This window comes from Bison bison, unplaced genomic scaffold (assembly GCF_000754665.1).
Source record: "Bison bison bison isolate TAMUID 2011002044 unplaced genomic scaffold, Bison_UMD1.0 scf7180017864118, whole genome shotgun sequence".
Taxonomy (NCBI): domain Eukaryota; kingdom Metazoa; phylum Chordata; class Mammalia; order Artiodactyla; family Bovidae; genus Bison; species Bison bison.
The window spans coordinates 4,570,184-4,588,525 of NW_011494690.1; the positions used below are offsets into that span (position 1 = coordinate 4,570,184).

Below are 18,342 nucleotides of genomic sequence, written 5' to 3' on the forward strand. Positions count from 1 at the left end.
GTCGCCGCGGCTTCATTCCAAATATCCGCACAGGAGCTTGTCAAGGTAAAGCCCGGGCCAGTGGAGTTATTAATGGATCCATCTTATTTGCTCTGGAGAGCCATTCTCCAGTGAAGTTGGAGAGAATGGAAAAGCAGTGTCAGAGGCATAACTTCACGATTTCGCTGACGGCATGATCTCCAGCTTAGGCATTAGGAGTGTGGCTCAGGAGAGAGCAGCTGGCCCCTCTGGACTTTTTCCTTGCCAGCAGTCCCCCTACCCCCCCGCTCTGACCCCCAAAGTGTTTCCCAGGAGTGATATGATTCTGTTTACAGCAATGTTGTACATTATAGTAATCCTGTGTATAAACATGAAACAAAATTTGTGAACAAGTTGTTTGTTTTTCTTAGTTTTTTTTTCCCCCCTTCGTTTGAAATTGTTGGAGTTCCTCTGTCTCATGGGTTGTACTTAGTTGACCTGAAAAAAATTGTTCCTCTCTCCATTTTACATGCTACATTATGCTTTTTCTTTTTTATAAAACAAGTCAGAAATAAATTAGGATTTGTTTCACAGTTTTAAATATCCCCAGATGTCGCCTGCTCGCTTCTTCTCCTGCCTCCCATAGAAGCCCTTACTCTGTTTTTGGCTTTTACTCCTGTTCTTCCAGCTGTACAAATTCTTTTATTGTCTGGATGTCTGGCAGGAAATAGGAGGAAGTGAACAGAGGCAGCTCTCCACTAAACTGATGGGCCTGAAAACTTCCAGCCTGTATCTGTTTCCTTTAGACATCTTCAGTGCTTTTTTAGAAAGTTGCAGTATTTTCAGAAAATTCAAGGTATGCTTTTCAGAGGCACATAGATCCTAGTTTGGTTTTGTTCTGAATGTCAATTCTAAGGATAATGTGCAATGAAACAGAGCTTGAGCTTAATCACACAGTTCTGTGGAGCTCCTTTAAATTATACTTCAATAAATTCTATTTCACATGAACACTGTCAATCCTGGCCCTTTGAATGTATCCTTCTGAATGTTAGGAGTAGCAGGAAGTCACTTTGAAACCCTAGAGTCGCAAAAGGGTAGATTGTACAATTTTATGTAACAAAGAGTAAGTTTCATTCTGCTTTTCCTCTGGTGCCTTCTTATTTTTCTCATCCTTGGAAAGTCTTAGGGAGTTTTGAAAAAAATCGTTGGCCTTGGTGTTCTGAAGATGGCTAATACCTCTGAACTCACCAACAGTGACCAGAAAGCCAGATTTGAGGGCCCCGCTGCCTGTCCATGAGCCGTAGAGGCTGAGGTGCTGAGAGAATCTGGGGGAAGAGAGTAAAGAAAGGGAGGGAAATGCTGCTTCTCCATAGCTTTGATATTCGTTTTGTACAATCCAGACTTTTACACCGTTTTCTTTCTGTTCCTTTCTGACTCTGCTATTCAACATCCAAGGGAAAAAAGTTTTTTTATAAGAAGAAAATTCATGAAAACCCATGGAATCAAAATGGCACTTGTAGTACCACTTTGAGAATGAAATTCTTCATGCCTTTTTTTGGAAAGAATCTGTTATCAGCTTGGGACACTGTTTTGCTGCTAGTGTTTTTAGTCCTTAGTCTAGATGCGAGGGGCTGTGGGCAGTGGGCTCAGTGAAGAGTTTATTCCATCTTCAGTCTTGGAATATATGACCAGCGAAGTGTCCTCATACATATCTCCTCTTGGCTGGAAATTGTGATTGAAAGACTATCTAGTTTTGAGTCCATGTCCAATTTTAATTTCAAATAACATTTTAATGGACACATTCAGCATATCAAGAATGGAAAATTCTGGTGTAAGACAAAATTGAGATCAGCTATAAAAGATAATCTAATTATACTCACATGTTGTCATTGATTTGTAAGGCCAGGACATTTCATTTAAAATAGCAAATGACAATTTAAACCAAAATAAATTGTTGTTCAGGCAGCAACCCTCTTCCAACGTGGCAACTTGTTTCAAAAACACAGATTACTAGAGATTTTACAATTGGCAATTGCTCTCTCACTTCACACAATGAAGAGTAAAACTAAAAGGTAAATAGGCTTCCATGTTTCCAAAAAAATACCCAGAGGAAGAAAAGTTAGACTGCCTCCCTAGGTTTTTTTTATTAAACCAGAGTTTTGTGTGTTATGGATGAAGAGATTAAGAGGATATACATGTACGTTTGCCAGCATCTTTCTAATGAGCCTGGAATGATGACTTTTGCTCCTGGAAAGTTAATATTTGGGGTTCCATGTAGGACCACAGTTATTTCTTGAGTGCTGAGGGTTTAGCAGTGAACGAACAGAAAAACTGCACTCTGGAATCTTGTATTGAAAACATCAAAACAAAGCAAACATATTTATTAGGTCAGCTGGTGATTGGTCCTATAGGAAAACATGAAAGAGTAAGGAGAAGTGGTGAGTGATGGGGAGCAAGGCGGGGGGCATGGAGAGGGTCCCCTGCTGCAGGAGAGCAGAGGTCTGATGGGGGCCGGGGACAACATGAGCCGTGCAGCTCTGTGGAGGAAGGATAGTCCAGGCAGGGGCCCCTACTGCCAAGCCCTGAGGCAGGAGCAACTTTGCTGTATTTGAAGAACGGCAGGGAAGCCAGTGTGGATGGAGAGGAGACAGAAAGGGAGAAGGTTAGGAGATGAGGTCAGAGCGTAGAGGGGTCAGTGAGACTCTTGCAGGACTTAGCATGGAGCTGGGATAGGAGCCGACTTACCTTTAAAAAGGTTCCCTCTGGTGGCTGCTCTGCTCGCTCTTCTTGGCTTAATTGCCTGGGTTGTTTAATTTTTATTGTGCAAGACAATTCTCCAGATTTTACAGTGAACATTTTCCATTTCATTTGTATAAAAACATGAGCTGTCTCATGTAGTCTGAGTGATCTCATTCAAGTAAATTCTGTTTGAACTGAATCACTCAATATAACTCTTAAAGACAGTGTTACTATAGAAATGTGTTGCATTTTGACTCTAAGGATTTCTTGAATACCTCTAGTTATCGCTGTCAATCTTTTCATTATCGTATCCTTATACTCTGCCACGTGCATAATAAAGCTCACAAAAGTTAGTACCAACATGCTCCTGTGTATGAGGAAAGATGGAAGATGGGGAAATAAAAGAATACCTGTGACTTCTCATAGAGCATTACTGACAAAGTTATGTTACTCAAATTATTCATTTTGTATAATGTAATTGTGAGAAACGGTTTCTCTCATCATGTTCCAACTGTGGTGATGGACAGATAATGCATTGATATAAATGTGATAACTGGACAAACTATCGTATTTTCTTCTGCAATGAATTTGATATGAATTTCTTTCTCTCTGTCTCGCTCACTTCTAAAATCTGACAGATGTGGACGAATGCCAGGCCATCCCTGGGCTCTGTCAAGGAGGAAATTGCATTAATACTGTTGGGTCTTTTGAGTGCAAATGCCCTGCTGGACACAAATTTAATGAAGTGTCACAAAAATGTGAAGGTAAGAAATATCGTGCTTTGCAGTTAAGGGGTGGAGGGGCGGACAAAACCCACATCAGTGATAAGCTATTTTCAAATTGTTCCTAGATCCTTCTGTCTTGGTTATTCCTGTGAATGTGTAAATAGAATATTCTTACCAGGAATAATATGCCTTTCTGCTATTGAACCAGAAAAAGCCTGCAGCTTCTTCCATTTTTATAGACCTAAAGTAAGAGATCCATCTGAATCAAATTAAATATTAAAACATGAAATGTTCTTGAACCAGTATCTGGGTTAAAATGTTCAAGACACATGTTTTTGCATAGTTCTAGAGACATGAATTTGAATTTGATCATTACGTATCATTCAGAATGACATATCTTCTGTTGTTTTTCTAGTTAAAATATATGTTTGATTTTTTTTCCTCCCTGTGGAGAGATCTACTAACTCATCTATTTATGCTCCTGGTACAAGTTTAGGATTTTCTTTTCTTCCTATCAAATGGAAACTTTTTAATGCTAATCAAACAGAAAAATAACTTGAGGTAAATTTATATATTTGAATTTATAGATTGAACTTTTAAAAATGTGTGTACGGAGAATGTGTTCATATTCACCATTTCTGCTCTTTGCCAAAATGAGGCCTGGCTTCCAAGTGTAATAAATATATTTTTTTTATGAGAGGGAAACATCCAGGAATTAAGTAGGCAGCACTGAATTCTTCTCTTTAGTGAGTTCATGTATCGTATATATGTAATGTTTGACAGTGTAATAGCATTCTCAAGGCAACATCTCTCATCAACCTGAGCACAAAAGACCTTTTCCTTCATTCTCCACTCACTGTCTTTGGGGTGAGAGAAGGTTTCATTTTGAGGCAAGCACTTTTGTTGAAAGCAGTTGCTGTTGTATCTATACTCCTAAAACCTAGCAATGAGGAAAACATACTAGGTCATTTGTCAGGAATTGGATCATTAATCTTTCCTTGTTGATGGCCAGGGTGTATCATATGTGCGAAAGGCGGCTTTAAATACGAGTTACGCTTAAGAAGTTTAACTTCTACTTGCCCTGAAACTGAATAATCTGTGATAAAACCATCTTTATGGGTTCGACTTGTTTTTAAGTTATGAATCATCCTATAATTTGTAATGATATGTTCTTGAACATGATATAAACAGGTGAGGTAGCTGTGAAAATACTTAGGTTCTTTCTAAGGAAGTAGGGCTTCTTAAAAACATTGTTTCAAGCCAACAAAGTTGACTCCATAGGCTAATGTATTTTAGAAGTTATATTGTGGATTAAGTTAGAAGTAGAGAATGTTGATACTGAAAGGGCAAAGAATTTACTTGGTTTTACCCTTTTACATTATAAATTAAGAAATTGTCTTGGGTGTGTTAAGTGCCCTAAGTCATCAGATAGTGTTAAAACTTCTTTTGATTCACACTCTGGTGCTTGTTGTATCATATTATATTGTCTTTTTTTCCTGGATGCAAGTCATGGCTCCTACTTTAATAACAATATTTCCTAATATTTTGGAACATTTAAAATATTATGGTATAGATTTCCAGGTAGTATCATACATATCTTTTATGACATTCATAAGCTTTATGGTTTATCGTGTGAAAAACCCACATCAACAATGTGTCATTTTTAGGCTTTTTCAGCTTATATTCAGCTTCAAGACATGTAGTTAGCTTTAGGGCAATATGCTCCATATGACTTGTCCAGTCTGTGTTTTGTTTTCTGGGATTATAATAGCTTCCAGTTTCAACTAGAAATGTTTTCCTGTGACCCTTGCTTTCATTCAGACCAGTGAATCTGCATCAGTCAGAATTGCTCGTTTCCTCTCATTGTGAACTAGACAGAAGATGCACAGATTTAATGCTCGGACTGAAAGAAAAGTGATTCAAAATCCTTTCATTAATGCTAAGAAACCTATTAGAGTAGTCTGTCCAATGAACCAAAAATTCAGTCTGAAAATTACTTAATCCTTTTCCACAAATATGTTTTTTTCTGGCTACATATTGAAGTCAGTAGCCAGATAAAAACAGAATACTTTTGGCTAGACCTTTTTTTTTTTTCTTTGCCATCTCCTGTTACATTAAATTCAGATGATGGTTTTTTCCACTTCCTTTTAATTTTTTCTATGCAAAATTGACATGAGAGGGGACTATCCCATTAGTACTGTATGGACTGTGACCTGGAGACTGTTTGGGCACTGTTGCCCTGTCTAACTCTGGTAGGAAAGTAGTCAGAACGTCCTCTGAGAATGCTTGGTGAGGGGTCTCCTCCTTCGACTTCCTGGCTCTGGGAGTGGGGTCATCTCCAGGTGGTAAATAGAAGGATTTCTGGAAAATCTGGCACCCATCACAGAGACTATCAAGAGCCCACATGTCCCCTAGGAAGATGGTCAGGCCGTGGGCTAGGGAGTGTTCTTGGCCCTTGTCAAAATGGTTCCAGTACCTTTATCATTACTTTGAGTGGCTTTTAAATGTAATTTCCTCTTGCTATGGAGAGGAGGGAACTGGATGCTTGGAAGCCCAGAGTCATTTTTTACAATTCAATCAAAAATTGGTTTTAGCCAATTTATAAGATGCCAACCTCCGCACCCTCGGTGATGGCAAAAGCAGCTTTGTGTAACATCCTTCTTTTGCAGAATGCTACCTTACTTCTTAAAATATCCTCCTTTTCCCAAAACTTTTGGAAAATCATGTGGCAAGTTTTATAGCAACATGTCCAATTTAGGTACCTTTGAAATATAAATTAACAAACTGGAGCAATTAAATAAAAGTGATTAAATTTCCATAAATTTAAAAAGAAAAAGATTAAAATTTATAGCTATGATTTGAGAAAAAGGGAAGCAGAGTTCATGCCCACCTTTGTTGTTGATTTTTCCAGTGACTCTAGAGTGTGCACGCTGAAAGAACACTCGAGCCTTTTCTTTTTGGAAACCAAGTCCGTATTTGCATAGGTTACTGTGGGAGGAAATTAAGAAATAAAAAGTGTAATTAAAGGATTACGTTTTATTTCTGGAAGAAGTCCCTTGGATTCCTAATTAACCACTAATATTTTGGGATTTAGATTATCGCCAGCCCAGCCTTTAGCAATTATAACACTGCATGATGCAAAAGACTTTTTCAAAATGCAGCTCTTAAGTTTGTGCACTCCCTAATATGTGAGCCAAAAACCTTAAGACTTCCCCTTTCTAAAATAATGGCATATTTATCTGATGCAGGGGCTCTCATCCTGTCAGGCACCAAGGAGAATTCCTGGGGCCACTTAATACATTGCTATTGATCGGGCTCCATCCTCCACAGCTGGGGCAGGCCCTGACTCACTGTTCAAGCTCCCCGGTTCCCATCCAGTTGCTGAGCAGAAACTCTGTGATAGAGGCACAGGAGCCCTGGGAATAAGGTAGACCAGCGCTGGCAGCGTCCCTCTTCCTGTGTGTGATCTTGGACAAGTCAGTTACCAGCTCTGAGTTACATCGGCTTTCAAATGAGGAGGTTGAATAAGGTGGTATCTGGGCGTTCTTTCCAGTTCTGCAATCAGGCCTCCATCTTCACATTTCTCACTGTTTCTCAGTTGGGATCAGACAGCTGGTACTGCATGAATAAGGAACCATGCAAACTGGCAAGCATGGTGTGACTATAAATTACAAATAAGGCTGATGTGGGATTTTTTGACACGACTTGAAGAATTAGCTTGTTAGCTTTGTAGTCACCTATTTTACACTGGATTTCAGGTGTCTAATAAAGCAATAATAATAATCTCACAGGCTTGGTGGCACTTAAAATTATTAGTATCACATAATGCCTTTGAACAACTGCCACACTTTTTAGTTCGTTTTTTTCTTTTTTTTTATCTTACTTTTTTATTATTTTATTTTATTTTTAACTTTACAATATTGTATTGGTTTTGCCATATATCAATGTTTTTTTCTTATTTTATTAGTAATCTAGACAGTCAGGATCTAGAGAGTCATGTTAACTGGTTTCCCCCGTCTCTCAGTCATTTCGACATCTGTGATCCTGGATGAAGCTCCCAGATGCTTGTCTCAGAACTGGGACCCAACTCCATCTACCTGCCTTCCACCATCCTTCCTCCCATCCTGCTAAAGGAGTCCCAGGATAGGGAAGAGGCCGAGGGGTGGGAAGACTGCCTGGAGAGAGCAGATGAAACAGAGAGAAAACAAGGAAGAACAACAAAGACCAGGGCAGTAAATCAGGAGGAATGGGACTGGCCATCTGTGCCTCTTCCTAGGTCCCCAGCAGGAAGCCAATGAGGCTAAGGGTATGCTGCTTCCCAGCAGCTCTGTCCTGCCCCAGGGAAACAGGGCGAGCTATTCAGAGCACAGAAGTAACTCTTCTCAGCCAAGTTCTACTCCCCACCGAACCCCTCAAAATGGATTTACTGTTGTGGCTGGCATTTGATACAGATTGATTTTAGTTGATCAATTGATACAAATGATCAATTAGTTGGCCATTGATACAAAAATGCTGAGAAATCCACTGATCTCAAGTTCTCTCCTATGTGGGATCCCTGTTGTTCTATTAAAAGAAGATAAACTCAGTGTGCTAAGAGCCTGGAAAAATAATAGTACGAATGAGTTTCAGAGTATCAGTGATTTTGATTCAGATGCTTTATTTCAGACTTTCACTGTCAGGGATTCCTACCACAGCCTGCTCATGGAATCACAACTCACTCCACTGCCAGGAAGTGATGAGACTGAGAAGCGGGTGGTTCAGGAAAGTGCAAAAGCCCTAGACTCAGGAAGGGAAAGGGTGTGTCACCGAGGAGGGGATGTTGAAGGGGATTCAGAACCATTTAATAAGCTCCTTCAAATTGAACAATTTGACCTGGTACTCTAGCTTTACTTTTGTGAACAGCAAAGAGCTACACACTTCTGTGTGTTTCCTGGCCTGCTGGCCTTTGAAGGTGTGCATCTAGGTGGAAACCCTGCCTTTCCTCCCTGGCCAGCCCCCAGCAGCTGAAGACTTGAGTTTAACATCACTTTGTCCATGAACCTCTTTGTTCTTGCTTTGGGTTTTATTCATGCCAGTTTTCTCAAGGCCTAAGTGGAATGCACCGGAATTATAGAAATCAGGTTCTGTGATCATGCCGATAGTGTGAGGCTTAGATGAGTTGACATATAATGCATTTGGACAATGCCTGACACTCAATAAAAATCAACTCTGATTATTGCTGTGTTGTCTTAAGGGTCCAAGTCTAAAGTAGCCAGCATGTGAAAGGAGATGTTTCCTACACCTGGCCAAAATTAATTCTTGTTTTTAAATAACTTTTTTCCTGATATACCCTATCCACTTGAATAACCTCTTTGGATATTGATGTCTGTTAAGTGACCTTAATGAGGATGACAGCAGTCATTTTTACAAACACATAGAAAAATGTTTCTTTTAATAGATACTATCTGCTCACATAATTTTTGAGAGGTGAAGTTATGTGACTCAGACATTAACTTTTAGGGATACTTTGAGAAAGGTGCACTTGTCTTAATACTTTTGTGTTATAACCTTGTCTGTCCTTTAGGTGAGGTTGTCGGATGCTCTAAGCTCTTTGATATAGCTGTTTGGCTTTTTGTTGGTTTTAGGTAGCAGTGTGACTGGTAAATACAGAAGGATTGATGTTAAAGAACTGCCTTAAAATGATCCTTGAGATTATGGTTAGAGAAGGACTGATGTTGAAGCTGAAGCTTTAATACTTTGGCCACCTGATGCGAAGAGCCAACTCATTGGAAAAGACACTGATGCTGGGAAAGATTGAGGACAAGAGGAGAAGGGGGCAACAGAGGATGAGATGGTTGGATGGCATCACTAATTCAATGGACATGAGTTTGAGCGAACTCAGGGAGATAGTGAAGGGCAGGGAAGCCTGGCATGCTGCAGTTCATGGGATCGCAGAGAGTTGGACACAAGAGTGACTGAACAATAAGGTTATGCCAGTTCAGGACTCTTAGGCTCTGTCCTTGGCTGTTTCTCTGCTTGACTTTCACTGACTCCACAGTGATGTTTATATCTGCTCAGAGTAGAATATGCACCTTTTCCCTTACACAGCTTCACAAGGACGATCTGTCCGGGTTAGCACTGACTCTAACGTAAGCAGTGACTTATTGGTCGGTTTAGCCTCTAACCTAGCCTAGAAGAATAGGGGTTTTGCTTTTAAGAAGGTTAAACTTCATGGAAACAGTGTCACTGCTGTCTTTTTGACTAACCTGGTGAACCTGAGTCAGAAGACACACTTAGAACTCTTATTTTGTTTTGCCAGTGAAGAGCAGTCCTGAACCTAGAGAAGAAAGGCTCTTATTTTTAAACGCCTCACAGTGGCAGTCTAGCCATTGCAGTGTTCCAGGAAGCTTGGGTCAGACTGTCCCTCTCCCTAGGTCAGTGCAGAAAGCCCCACTTGTCTTAGAGAAGAGGCCATGCAGATACCTGGGGCTCACTTTTAGCCCAAGGAGGAAGCCTTCAATTTCTTCTCTCCCCTCATTGGTATGCATCTATTGACAACTGTCAGTGTCTGATTGTGGCTCTTGCAAAGCTCTCCTTGAAGGAAATGGTCAGATTTGTCCTAAGCAACTCCCACTGATTCCTTAAGGAGACCCAGTGGCCTCAGGCCCTGAGGACTAACCACAGCTCTGACCTCAGCCGACCCCACAGGGCACTGGGGGATTTAAGTGGTTTTCATAGTTGTATCCTTTGGAGCGAGATGACCAGACGACTATTCCTCCTCTACAATCAGCCAGTGGATGTGGGCGCCTGGGAAGGATGTAAGCTCAGATGAGACAGCCCTCGGCTCTCAGGCAGTCCCGAGAGGAGCTGAGAGCTGGAGGCCATCTCCGGACGGCACTCCCAGATCTGGGACAAGTCATTCCCTGAAAGGGTATCTGGTGAAGCGTCTCAATGTCTGCCACAATTCACTCCCTGAACCCACAGAAAATCATCATAGTGCCAGTTTGGGAGCCCCTGAGAACACCAGGTTGGCCATGTCTTGGTCAGCAGTCAGACCACATGGTCTTCTCTGTAGGGTTTCGTTTCAGAATCTGTGGAAAATCAGATCTAAAATTCAGGAAGGGATGCAGAACATAGAGTGAATAGAAAGGGAGCTTAATTCAATGCAAACATGAAAAGGGAAAACAAAATTTTAAACAAAATATTGGAAACTTTAGCATGCTGTAAAGGACTTGAAACAGCTGTCCAATTTTAGATTTTAAAGGCAAAATTTCTTTCATTTTGTTCTAATCTTGCGAATTTGGTAAATTTCTTGGGTAAACCTGTGTGGAAATAAGAAGCACCCTGACTTTGAACTAACAATTCCACGGGCAGATTTTTGTTTTCTTTTGTTTCCCTCGTGGTGCTGGGAAAGATTGAGGGCAGAAGGAGAAGAGGGTGTCAGAAGATGAGATGGTTCGACAGCATCACTGATGCAATGCACATGAACTTGGGCAAACTCCAGGAGATGGTGAAGGACAGAGAGGCCTGGCGTGCTGCAGTCCATGGGGTTGCAAAGAGTTGGACATGACTGGGTGATTGAATAAGTACAGGCAGCTTTTATTCTATAAAGATCACTGTTTCTGGGGACACGATTTGACAAGACTTAAACTCTGAATTCTTGGAATGGTGGACGGTTTTATACTGTGTCCTAAGAATACTGAAACTCTTCTTTTCATTCCAGATATTGACGAATGTAGCACTATTCCTGGAATCTGTGATGGGGGCGAATGTACGAACACAGTCAGCAGTTACTTTTGCAAATGTCCCCCTGGTTTTTACACCTCTCCAGACGGTACCAGATGCATAGGTAGGTGTGATTATAAACAGCATGCAGTTTCTCTAAATCAGATCTGTAAGAAACATCATCCTAAACAGCTTGTCAAGGGAGCTCCATATCCTTACTTGAAGTAAAATGTACTTTCATGAAGATCTATTAAATAGTTGACTATTCTCTTAAAGAACAGAGGCGCCTGCAGTCTTGCTTTGAAATTTCTACCTCCCATAAAGAGATAGTCCAGGAGACCCTACAGATATACTCAATGTGAAATTAACTTTGCAGCGATGTGACTGTCAGACCTGGAAGCCATCCTCGACACTTCTCTCTCTTTAGCCCCACCTTCAGTCATTTCCTGGGACCTATGTTAATTCAGGTCAGAAGTTTTGCAGTAATCTCTTCATTGCTATCCATGCTTTGTGGTTTCCCTACAATCCACCTTCTTAGATTTATCTTCCTAAAATGATGCTTTGATTAAATAACTCTCTTGCTCAAGAACCTCTGGTAGTTTTCCACTAGGATTTGGTAATTAGTGGTTTTCAATTTATGTCCCACGGAATCTTCATGGGGCTGCATAGCCCTCTAGGATTGCTAGGATGGGCGAGGGGGCAGGAAAAAAGGGGCAGGCTGAGTGGAAAAGTTTCCTGCCACCCCCACCCCCATAAACACATGCTAGGCAATTTTCCTTTTATCTGGATGGGTGTTAGGCTTCCATGTAAAACATCAATTAAACAAGAGGTTCTGCTGTAAAAAAAAAAAAAAAAGAAAGAGAGAGAGAGATTTGACAGTTGCTGGATTTAATAGTTGCTGAGACTTCCTTCAAAGTCCAGTATTCTCGAATAAAGTTAGAGTTCAAGAATGCACAGCCCAGTAGTGACGGAGCTGCACTCTCTGACCCCTTCCCACCTTCAGACTTGTCATCATAGTCTCCCCTTCTCATCCCAAAATGGGCCATTCATAGCAATTCCTTCATTCATGTTGCAACACTCAGGATATACCCCCCAACTCTAGCCTTCTTTCAACTTCTCCTCAGATTCTCTGTCTTTGAAGGTGTCCCAGATCAGCTTACCTGAAAGTGATTTCTCCCCCCATCCCAAACCTAAGGATACACTTATTATACATGGTTTTATAGGGAAATTCTGTGTTTCTAAGTGTTTTTATCTCTGTAATGAAAAAGATAGTTCTCCTTAAGAAACACTAACTGCTATCCTTATGTTCCTGGTGGTGGTTCTCAGCACAAGTCCTGACATGTGGTAGGCACTCAGTAAGTATTTGAATATCGACATAAGTAATTTCTTATTATAAGGGCAAAGGTAGGAAGCCTGTGGTGAAAGGCCCTGGAGAAAAATGAATGCTATCGTTTGATGTTTGTTTCTGGCTAAAAATTTCAAAGACAGCTTCACATCCTCACCGCAGGCCACGAATTTCAGACCAAAACAGAATTGCACCAAAATCCTAAATTCCTTTTTAGTTAGTCACACATAATAAAAGCTGAGGGCAGTCTCCCAGTTGACATTTGAATAAGATCAACTCATGAGGGAAACATATCTGGTTTTTTCTTAGAAACGATGGTCGTGGTGCCTGGATGGCCTAGTTTTCCAGAATCTATCCATAGATCTTGGAATTGCATAAAAGGATGGCAAGTACAGATCATGTAGCTCCTTTTTCTCCCCATACAATGAGCACATGACCTCCAGGGCATATGCTTAGCAGAAGTTCTTTCCTGGCCAGATAATAGGTAGACTTTTTTTGTTGTTGTTAACCTTCAAATAGCGCAAATGGCATTAAAAAGATTAGCTTTAATCATTTTAACACATTTACATATCAGGGAGTTTGCATTTTTAAAGTTCTTTCCTTTCTGCCTGATATATGCACACTAACTTTTTTTTACGAAAGGAGGGAACTAGGATTCCTGGGTCACCTCCTAGGTGTGAAGTATTTTATGGAAATTATGTGACTTAATGTTCAAAACAGTACTGTAGAAGGGGAAAAGCCAAGGTTTACAAAATTTAGATAAATAATTTGGTCTAGTTGTTTAAGCAGTTAATAAATGAAGGAGCTCATATTCCGACTTGGGCTGAGTTCACAGTCCAGACCCTGCCCACTGCTTCTGACCCCTCCCAAATGAACACCGGATGCAGTAAGCCTTTGCTTGCTATGCCCCTAGGCAAGCACCGTTTCTGCCTCCTTGGAACTACATGGTACCCAGAATTAGCAACTTGCTGTATAGAATGATCCCAATGACATTTCTGCCTTCTCTACTGCTGATATTTCCTGCCTTGGTAAACCACAAAGACCCCTAAAATTATCCCCAGTGACAAGAAAATATGTATAGTCTCCAACTTATGAGCAAATCCAAGGTTTGTTGGCAAGTTGGTTGCTTGGAATTAGTAAATCTAACCAGTAGGAAAGCCCATGTATAGATCATGGAGTGTAGTATCTTCCTTAGACATCTCTTTGAACCATGGCGTGCTGCGTTTCATGGGGTCGCAAAGAGTCGGACACGACTGAGCGACTCATCTGATCTGATTCTACCTGTTACCTTCTGTTATCATGTTCAGCAACTCTCAGGTCTCACCAGTCCCAACTCTCCCTTTGTCCTGAAAGATACTACAGTCTTATTGCATTTTGCTCTGTGATCTTCCTTTGGCACTTTATAGTACTTTTCGTAGGGTTGTCTTTTCATATTACTGTGTTCCGTCTCATCAATTCCTAGGAGTCTTAAGATGCTGTGTACCTAGCATGGGCCTCACAGCTCCTAGCTCCCGGTTGGCCACACTAGTGTTAATGATTGGTGAGGAGAAACCTGTTGACAGGCTAGGATGACCTGCAAACACACATTTAATCCATCATATATTTGTTTTGATGTAATGTGATTTCTGGGTTCGGAGAGTAAGGCCAGGTGATTCAGAAGTAGAGAAAAGAAGAAAGTTTCCTTCTCCTCTTCTGCCAAGTGTCTTGGCCAGGTCTACAGTTCCTCCAGCCTCCCTTTTCTCCAGGGGATCTTCCCAACTCCCAGCAATTGAACCCCAGTCTCCTGCATTGCAGGCAGATTCTTTGCCATCTGAGCCACCAGGGAAGTCAACCTCCCTTTACCTCCTCCAAATCTTACCACTCTTTCCCCTCAGTTCCAATTCCTATAAATCTTTAGATTACTTTAAAGCCACCCCATATCCTCTGGGCAAAGTGATCTAGCACCAGATCCTTTGGCACTGCCATCTGATGACAAAACTTCAGGCTGGTGTGTCCAACGGTTAGTTCCCTCTGAATGGTTTCTGCTTTTCACAAATCTTCCCATTGGTTTTCTTTACAGTTATAAGTTATGTGAATGTGTATTCTCTTAACAGAACCCCTCCTTCAAAATAAAAAGAAAGAAAAACTAGTAAAATGATTATTGTAGATGCAGGTACCATGTATAAATCAGGACCTGCCAGCAACCCAAATGTGGTTGGTAATTGTTCCAGCCTCAGCATTCACCATTTTGTTCAAAAGCCTCTGACCAACTGATTTATCATATAAGTCAGCCATCTGGGCAGTAAAATAATATCATAGATAATTTGCAAAATAATAGACATTAGCTCATTAGGAGTTTGCAGTTGGCAGCTGTAGGTCTCAGTTTTGCTCTGAAAGATAGCCCACACTGAAAATTGTATATACAAATTTTGGTCAAGTGTTTATACTGGGTTTTGACCACCAAATTCACTTGAAGCTGGGATATAAGCCAGTTTTTGAACATCTCTTCCCATTCTTAACAGTCTTTGGCTTTCATGCCCAAAATATTAATCCTGAAGTATATGATGTATTAGTGGCTTTAAGGCAATGCAAATTAGGAAGCAGGAAGTTCTGTTTCTCCCCCTTCTTCCTAGGGGAGATGCCACCCATATCTCCACAGAGCATTCTTTGTCTTCACTCCCCTCTCCATTCATTTACCCTGGATCAAACTTGTTCTGCCTCTTTGCTGAGACTGTTTGTCTGACCAAAGGTGCAGGAGCTGGGACCACAAAAAATTTCTGGAAAGCATACTCATACATGCTAGTGGTTTTAAGTACTTTTTAGAAATAATCTCATATCCTTTAAAGCTGACCCACACTTTTCTCTTAATGATTTGTCTAGGTTTGTTGTAGCCATCTTCACTTGACATTAATAATTTAAGTGTTTCAAAGTTAGCCTTGGTTTTTCCCTTGTCTTTCATTAATTTATTGCAACCTGTAAGATTTTAAGGCTTTGTGTTTTCAAGAGTGATGTCAGTCACTCAGTCGTGTCCGACTCATTGCGACCCCATGAATTACAGCACGCCAGGCCTCCCTGTCCATCACCAACTCCTGGAGTTCACTCAAACTCACGTCCATCGAGTCAGTGATGCCATCCAGCCATCTCATCCTCTGCCATCCCCTTCTCCTCCTGCCCCCAAGCCCTCCCAGCATCAGAGTCTTTTCCAATCAGTCAACTCTTCGCATGAGGTGGCCAAAGTACTGGAGTTTTAGCTTTAGCATCATTCCTTCCAAAGAAATCCCAGGGCTGATCTCCTTTAGAATGGACTGGTTGGATCTCCTTGCAGTCCAAGGGACTCCAACATCACAGTTCAAAAGCGCTCAGCCTTCTTCACAGTCCAACTCTCACATCCATACATGACCACAGGAAAAACCATAACCTTGACTAGACGGACCTTTGTTGGCAAAGTAATGTCTCTGCTTTTCAATATGCTATCAAGAATGATGTAGATGAAAGCAATTATGGGTCTGATCCTCTCTGATCAAATGATGGTTGATGTGCAGACTTACAGGAAACATCGGGACAGGTTTTTTTACTATAAAAAAATTCTTCACCTTACAAAAGGATTTCCCAGTTGTATTCCTTCATATGACAAAATACTGGTTCAGTTCAGTTCAGTCGCTCAGTCATGTCCGACTCTACATTTAAAATATTGGTTACATTTCAAAAGTTTATTTTATAGAACTGTACAGAGATATGTTTTACTTGGAGAGGTATACCCCTAACATATGACAGATCAAGGTGTTCTGCAGTTGGCTCCCTGCCTCTGCTACTCCATGGCATGACCTCAAAGGGTCGTGGAACAGTTAGGTTTTTCCTTTGTCATGGGCTCTTTTCTGGTAGCTCAGAGTTGTACGTCAGTGTGTCAGTGTTGTCACAACAGTCAGCCATGATGTAACCCTGTAAAACTGATGTGTGTATATATATATTTATATACACACATCCTATATATATATATACAGCCTATATATATGTATGTATGTGTATATATATGTATATGTGTGTGTATATATATATATATACACACATATATATATAGGCTTTCCTGGTGGCTCAGTGGTAAAGAATCTGCCTGCCAATTCAAGGAACATTGGTTTGATCCCTGATCCGGGATGATCACTCATGCTGCGGAGCATCTAAGCCTGTGTGCTGAGACTGTGCTCTAGAGCCCGTGAGCTGCCAGTACTGAAGCCTGTGTGCCTAGAGCCTGTGCTCCACAGTAAGAGAACAACTGCAATGAGAAGCGCACATACCACGACAAAGATTAACCCCCACTGTGCACAGCTAGAGAAAGCCCGGCACAGCAACGAAGACCCGGCACAGCCATAAATAAATCTTTTTTAAAAGTGATAGAAACATCTTCCTCTGTTGCTTTGAGAAGATACCTTTCTGCCAAAATAAACTTTTAATTCCTTTAAGAATTATTGTATCCTTTAGCACTAAGAACTTGCAACTGTGTACATTTTGAACTTGTATATCATTAGTGCCTTATCAAATCTGTTAGGGCCTCAGGACCAAAGGAAATCTTACCTAACAAGTGTTGGATCTGACTGCAAAGTGGCTCATTCCTTTTCAAAAAAACAATCTCACAAGTCTGACTGAAGTTTCAAGACAAGTTTCAGACTGAAAAATAAGATCTTTTAGAAATGTAGACTATCATGCAGACTTTATATTGTTTTAAAATAGATTTGTATCAACATTTGCCTAAAATGGCTCAAATTAAGTGGTTTGAAAGAAAGGACAACACAGCCTCCCTTCAGTTTAGAGACATGATTCTGTCACCGCCAGGGATTTTCTTCATCTCTCTCTTCCGATGGTCCATATGGTTATAATCATTCGTCCCCACCTTGGGGATGGAATGCGGGACTTGGGCCAAGCGCCCCAGCCCTAGGGGCAGAAGGTGTGAGCCAGAGGAACAGAGGAACGGGAGCATTGTTCCCGTGCAGGGCGCACAGCTTCCCTTCCAGGGCACTGCTGCTTCCGTCAGTCTGTTCACCCCACCCCAGCCCCAGAGGGAAATGTGGAGCTGTGGGGGCAGGAGAGAGTCTTCCCTAAGTTTGATCTCAGTGACGTGTGTGTGGGGGTTTCTTTGTCTTCTCAGATGTCCGCCCAGGATACTGTTACACGGCTCTGGCAAATGGGCGCTGTTCTAACCAGCTGCCACAGTCCATCACCAAGATGCAGTGCTGCTGTGACGTCGGCCGGTGCTGGTCTCCCGGGGTCACGGTCGCCCCCGAGATGTGTCCCATCAGAGCAACTGGTAAGAGCCCTTCCGTTTATCCACAGAGCATCTCATCTCAACCCCTGCAAGCCCTAGTGATAACGTGCATGCTGCAGTTCTAGTGGAAACCGGGGTAAGTGAATAAGATTTCAGAAAATAAGAGAGAGGACCTTCAGAGAAATTTCCCCAGGTAGTGAACAGGGGAAACACAGAGGTCTGTACACATGACACTGTTCTCAGGTACTTAGAATCTTACTTAGCTTGCGAATATCCACTGGCTAGCAACCTGACCAGTCTGGAAGAACTGGCTCTTCCTTATCCTCATGTATTTCTTTCGGTTCTTGTGTAGTGCTCAAAAGCTCACTAGAATAAGAGTCAACTCATTCAGAGCCTTTCAGGTGAGTTATTGTGGATATAAATTTCTTCCTGCCCTAATATTTGACACTCCCCTCTTCTTCCTTGCCAAATAGTCCTATTGATTTTTTTGTTTGTTTGTTTTGCTTTGATTCCTCTTCCATGTCTTATTCATTTCCATGTAAAGCTCATTTTCTCTCATCTGGACTATTTGAGTAGCCTCCTACCTGGTCTCTGTGAAGTCCACAGCTGTCACAGAACATTTTCCAAAGCCTAAC

At 41.3% G+C, this 18,342-nt stretch overlaps 1 protein-coding gene across 1 annotated transcript in view; it reads left to right on the forward strand.

The window, feature by feature from the left end:
* FBN1 (fibrillin 1) overlaps positions 1-18,342 on the forward strand; it is a 268,138-nt gene that overhangs the window by 123,653 nt on the left and 126,143 nt on the right. The window contains exons 8-11 of the mRNA XM_010839558.1: positions 1-45; positions 3,336-3,461; positions 11,125-11,250; positions 17,591-17,749. Coding sequence (XP_010837860.1) covers positions 1-45; positions 3,336-3,461; positions 11,125-11,250; positions 17,591-17,749 — 456 coding nt within the window. The remainder of the gene's footprint in view (positions 46-3,335; positions 3,462-11,124; positions 11,251-17,590; positions 17,750-18,342) is intronic.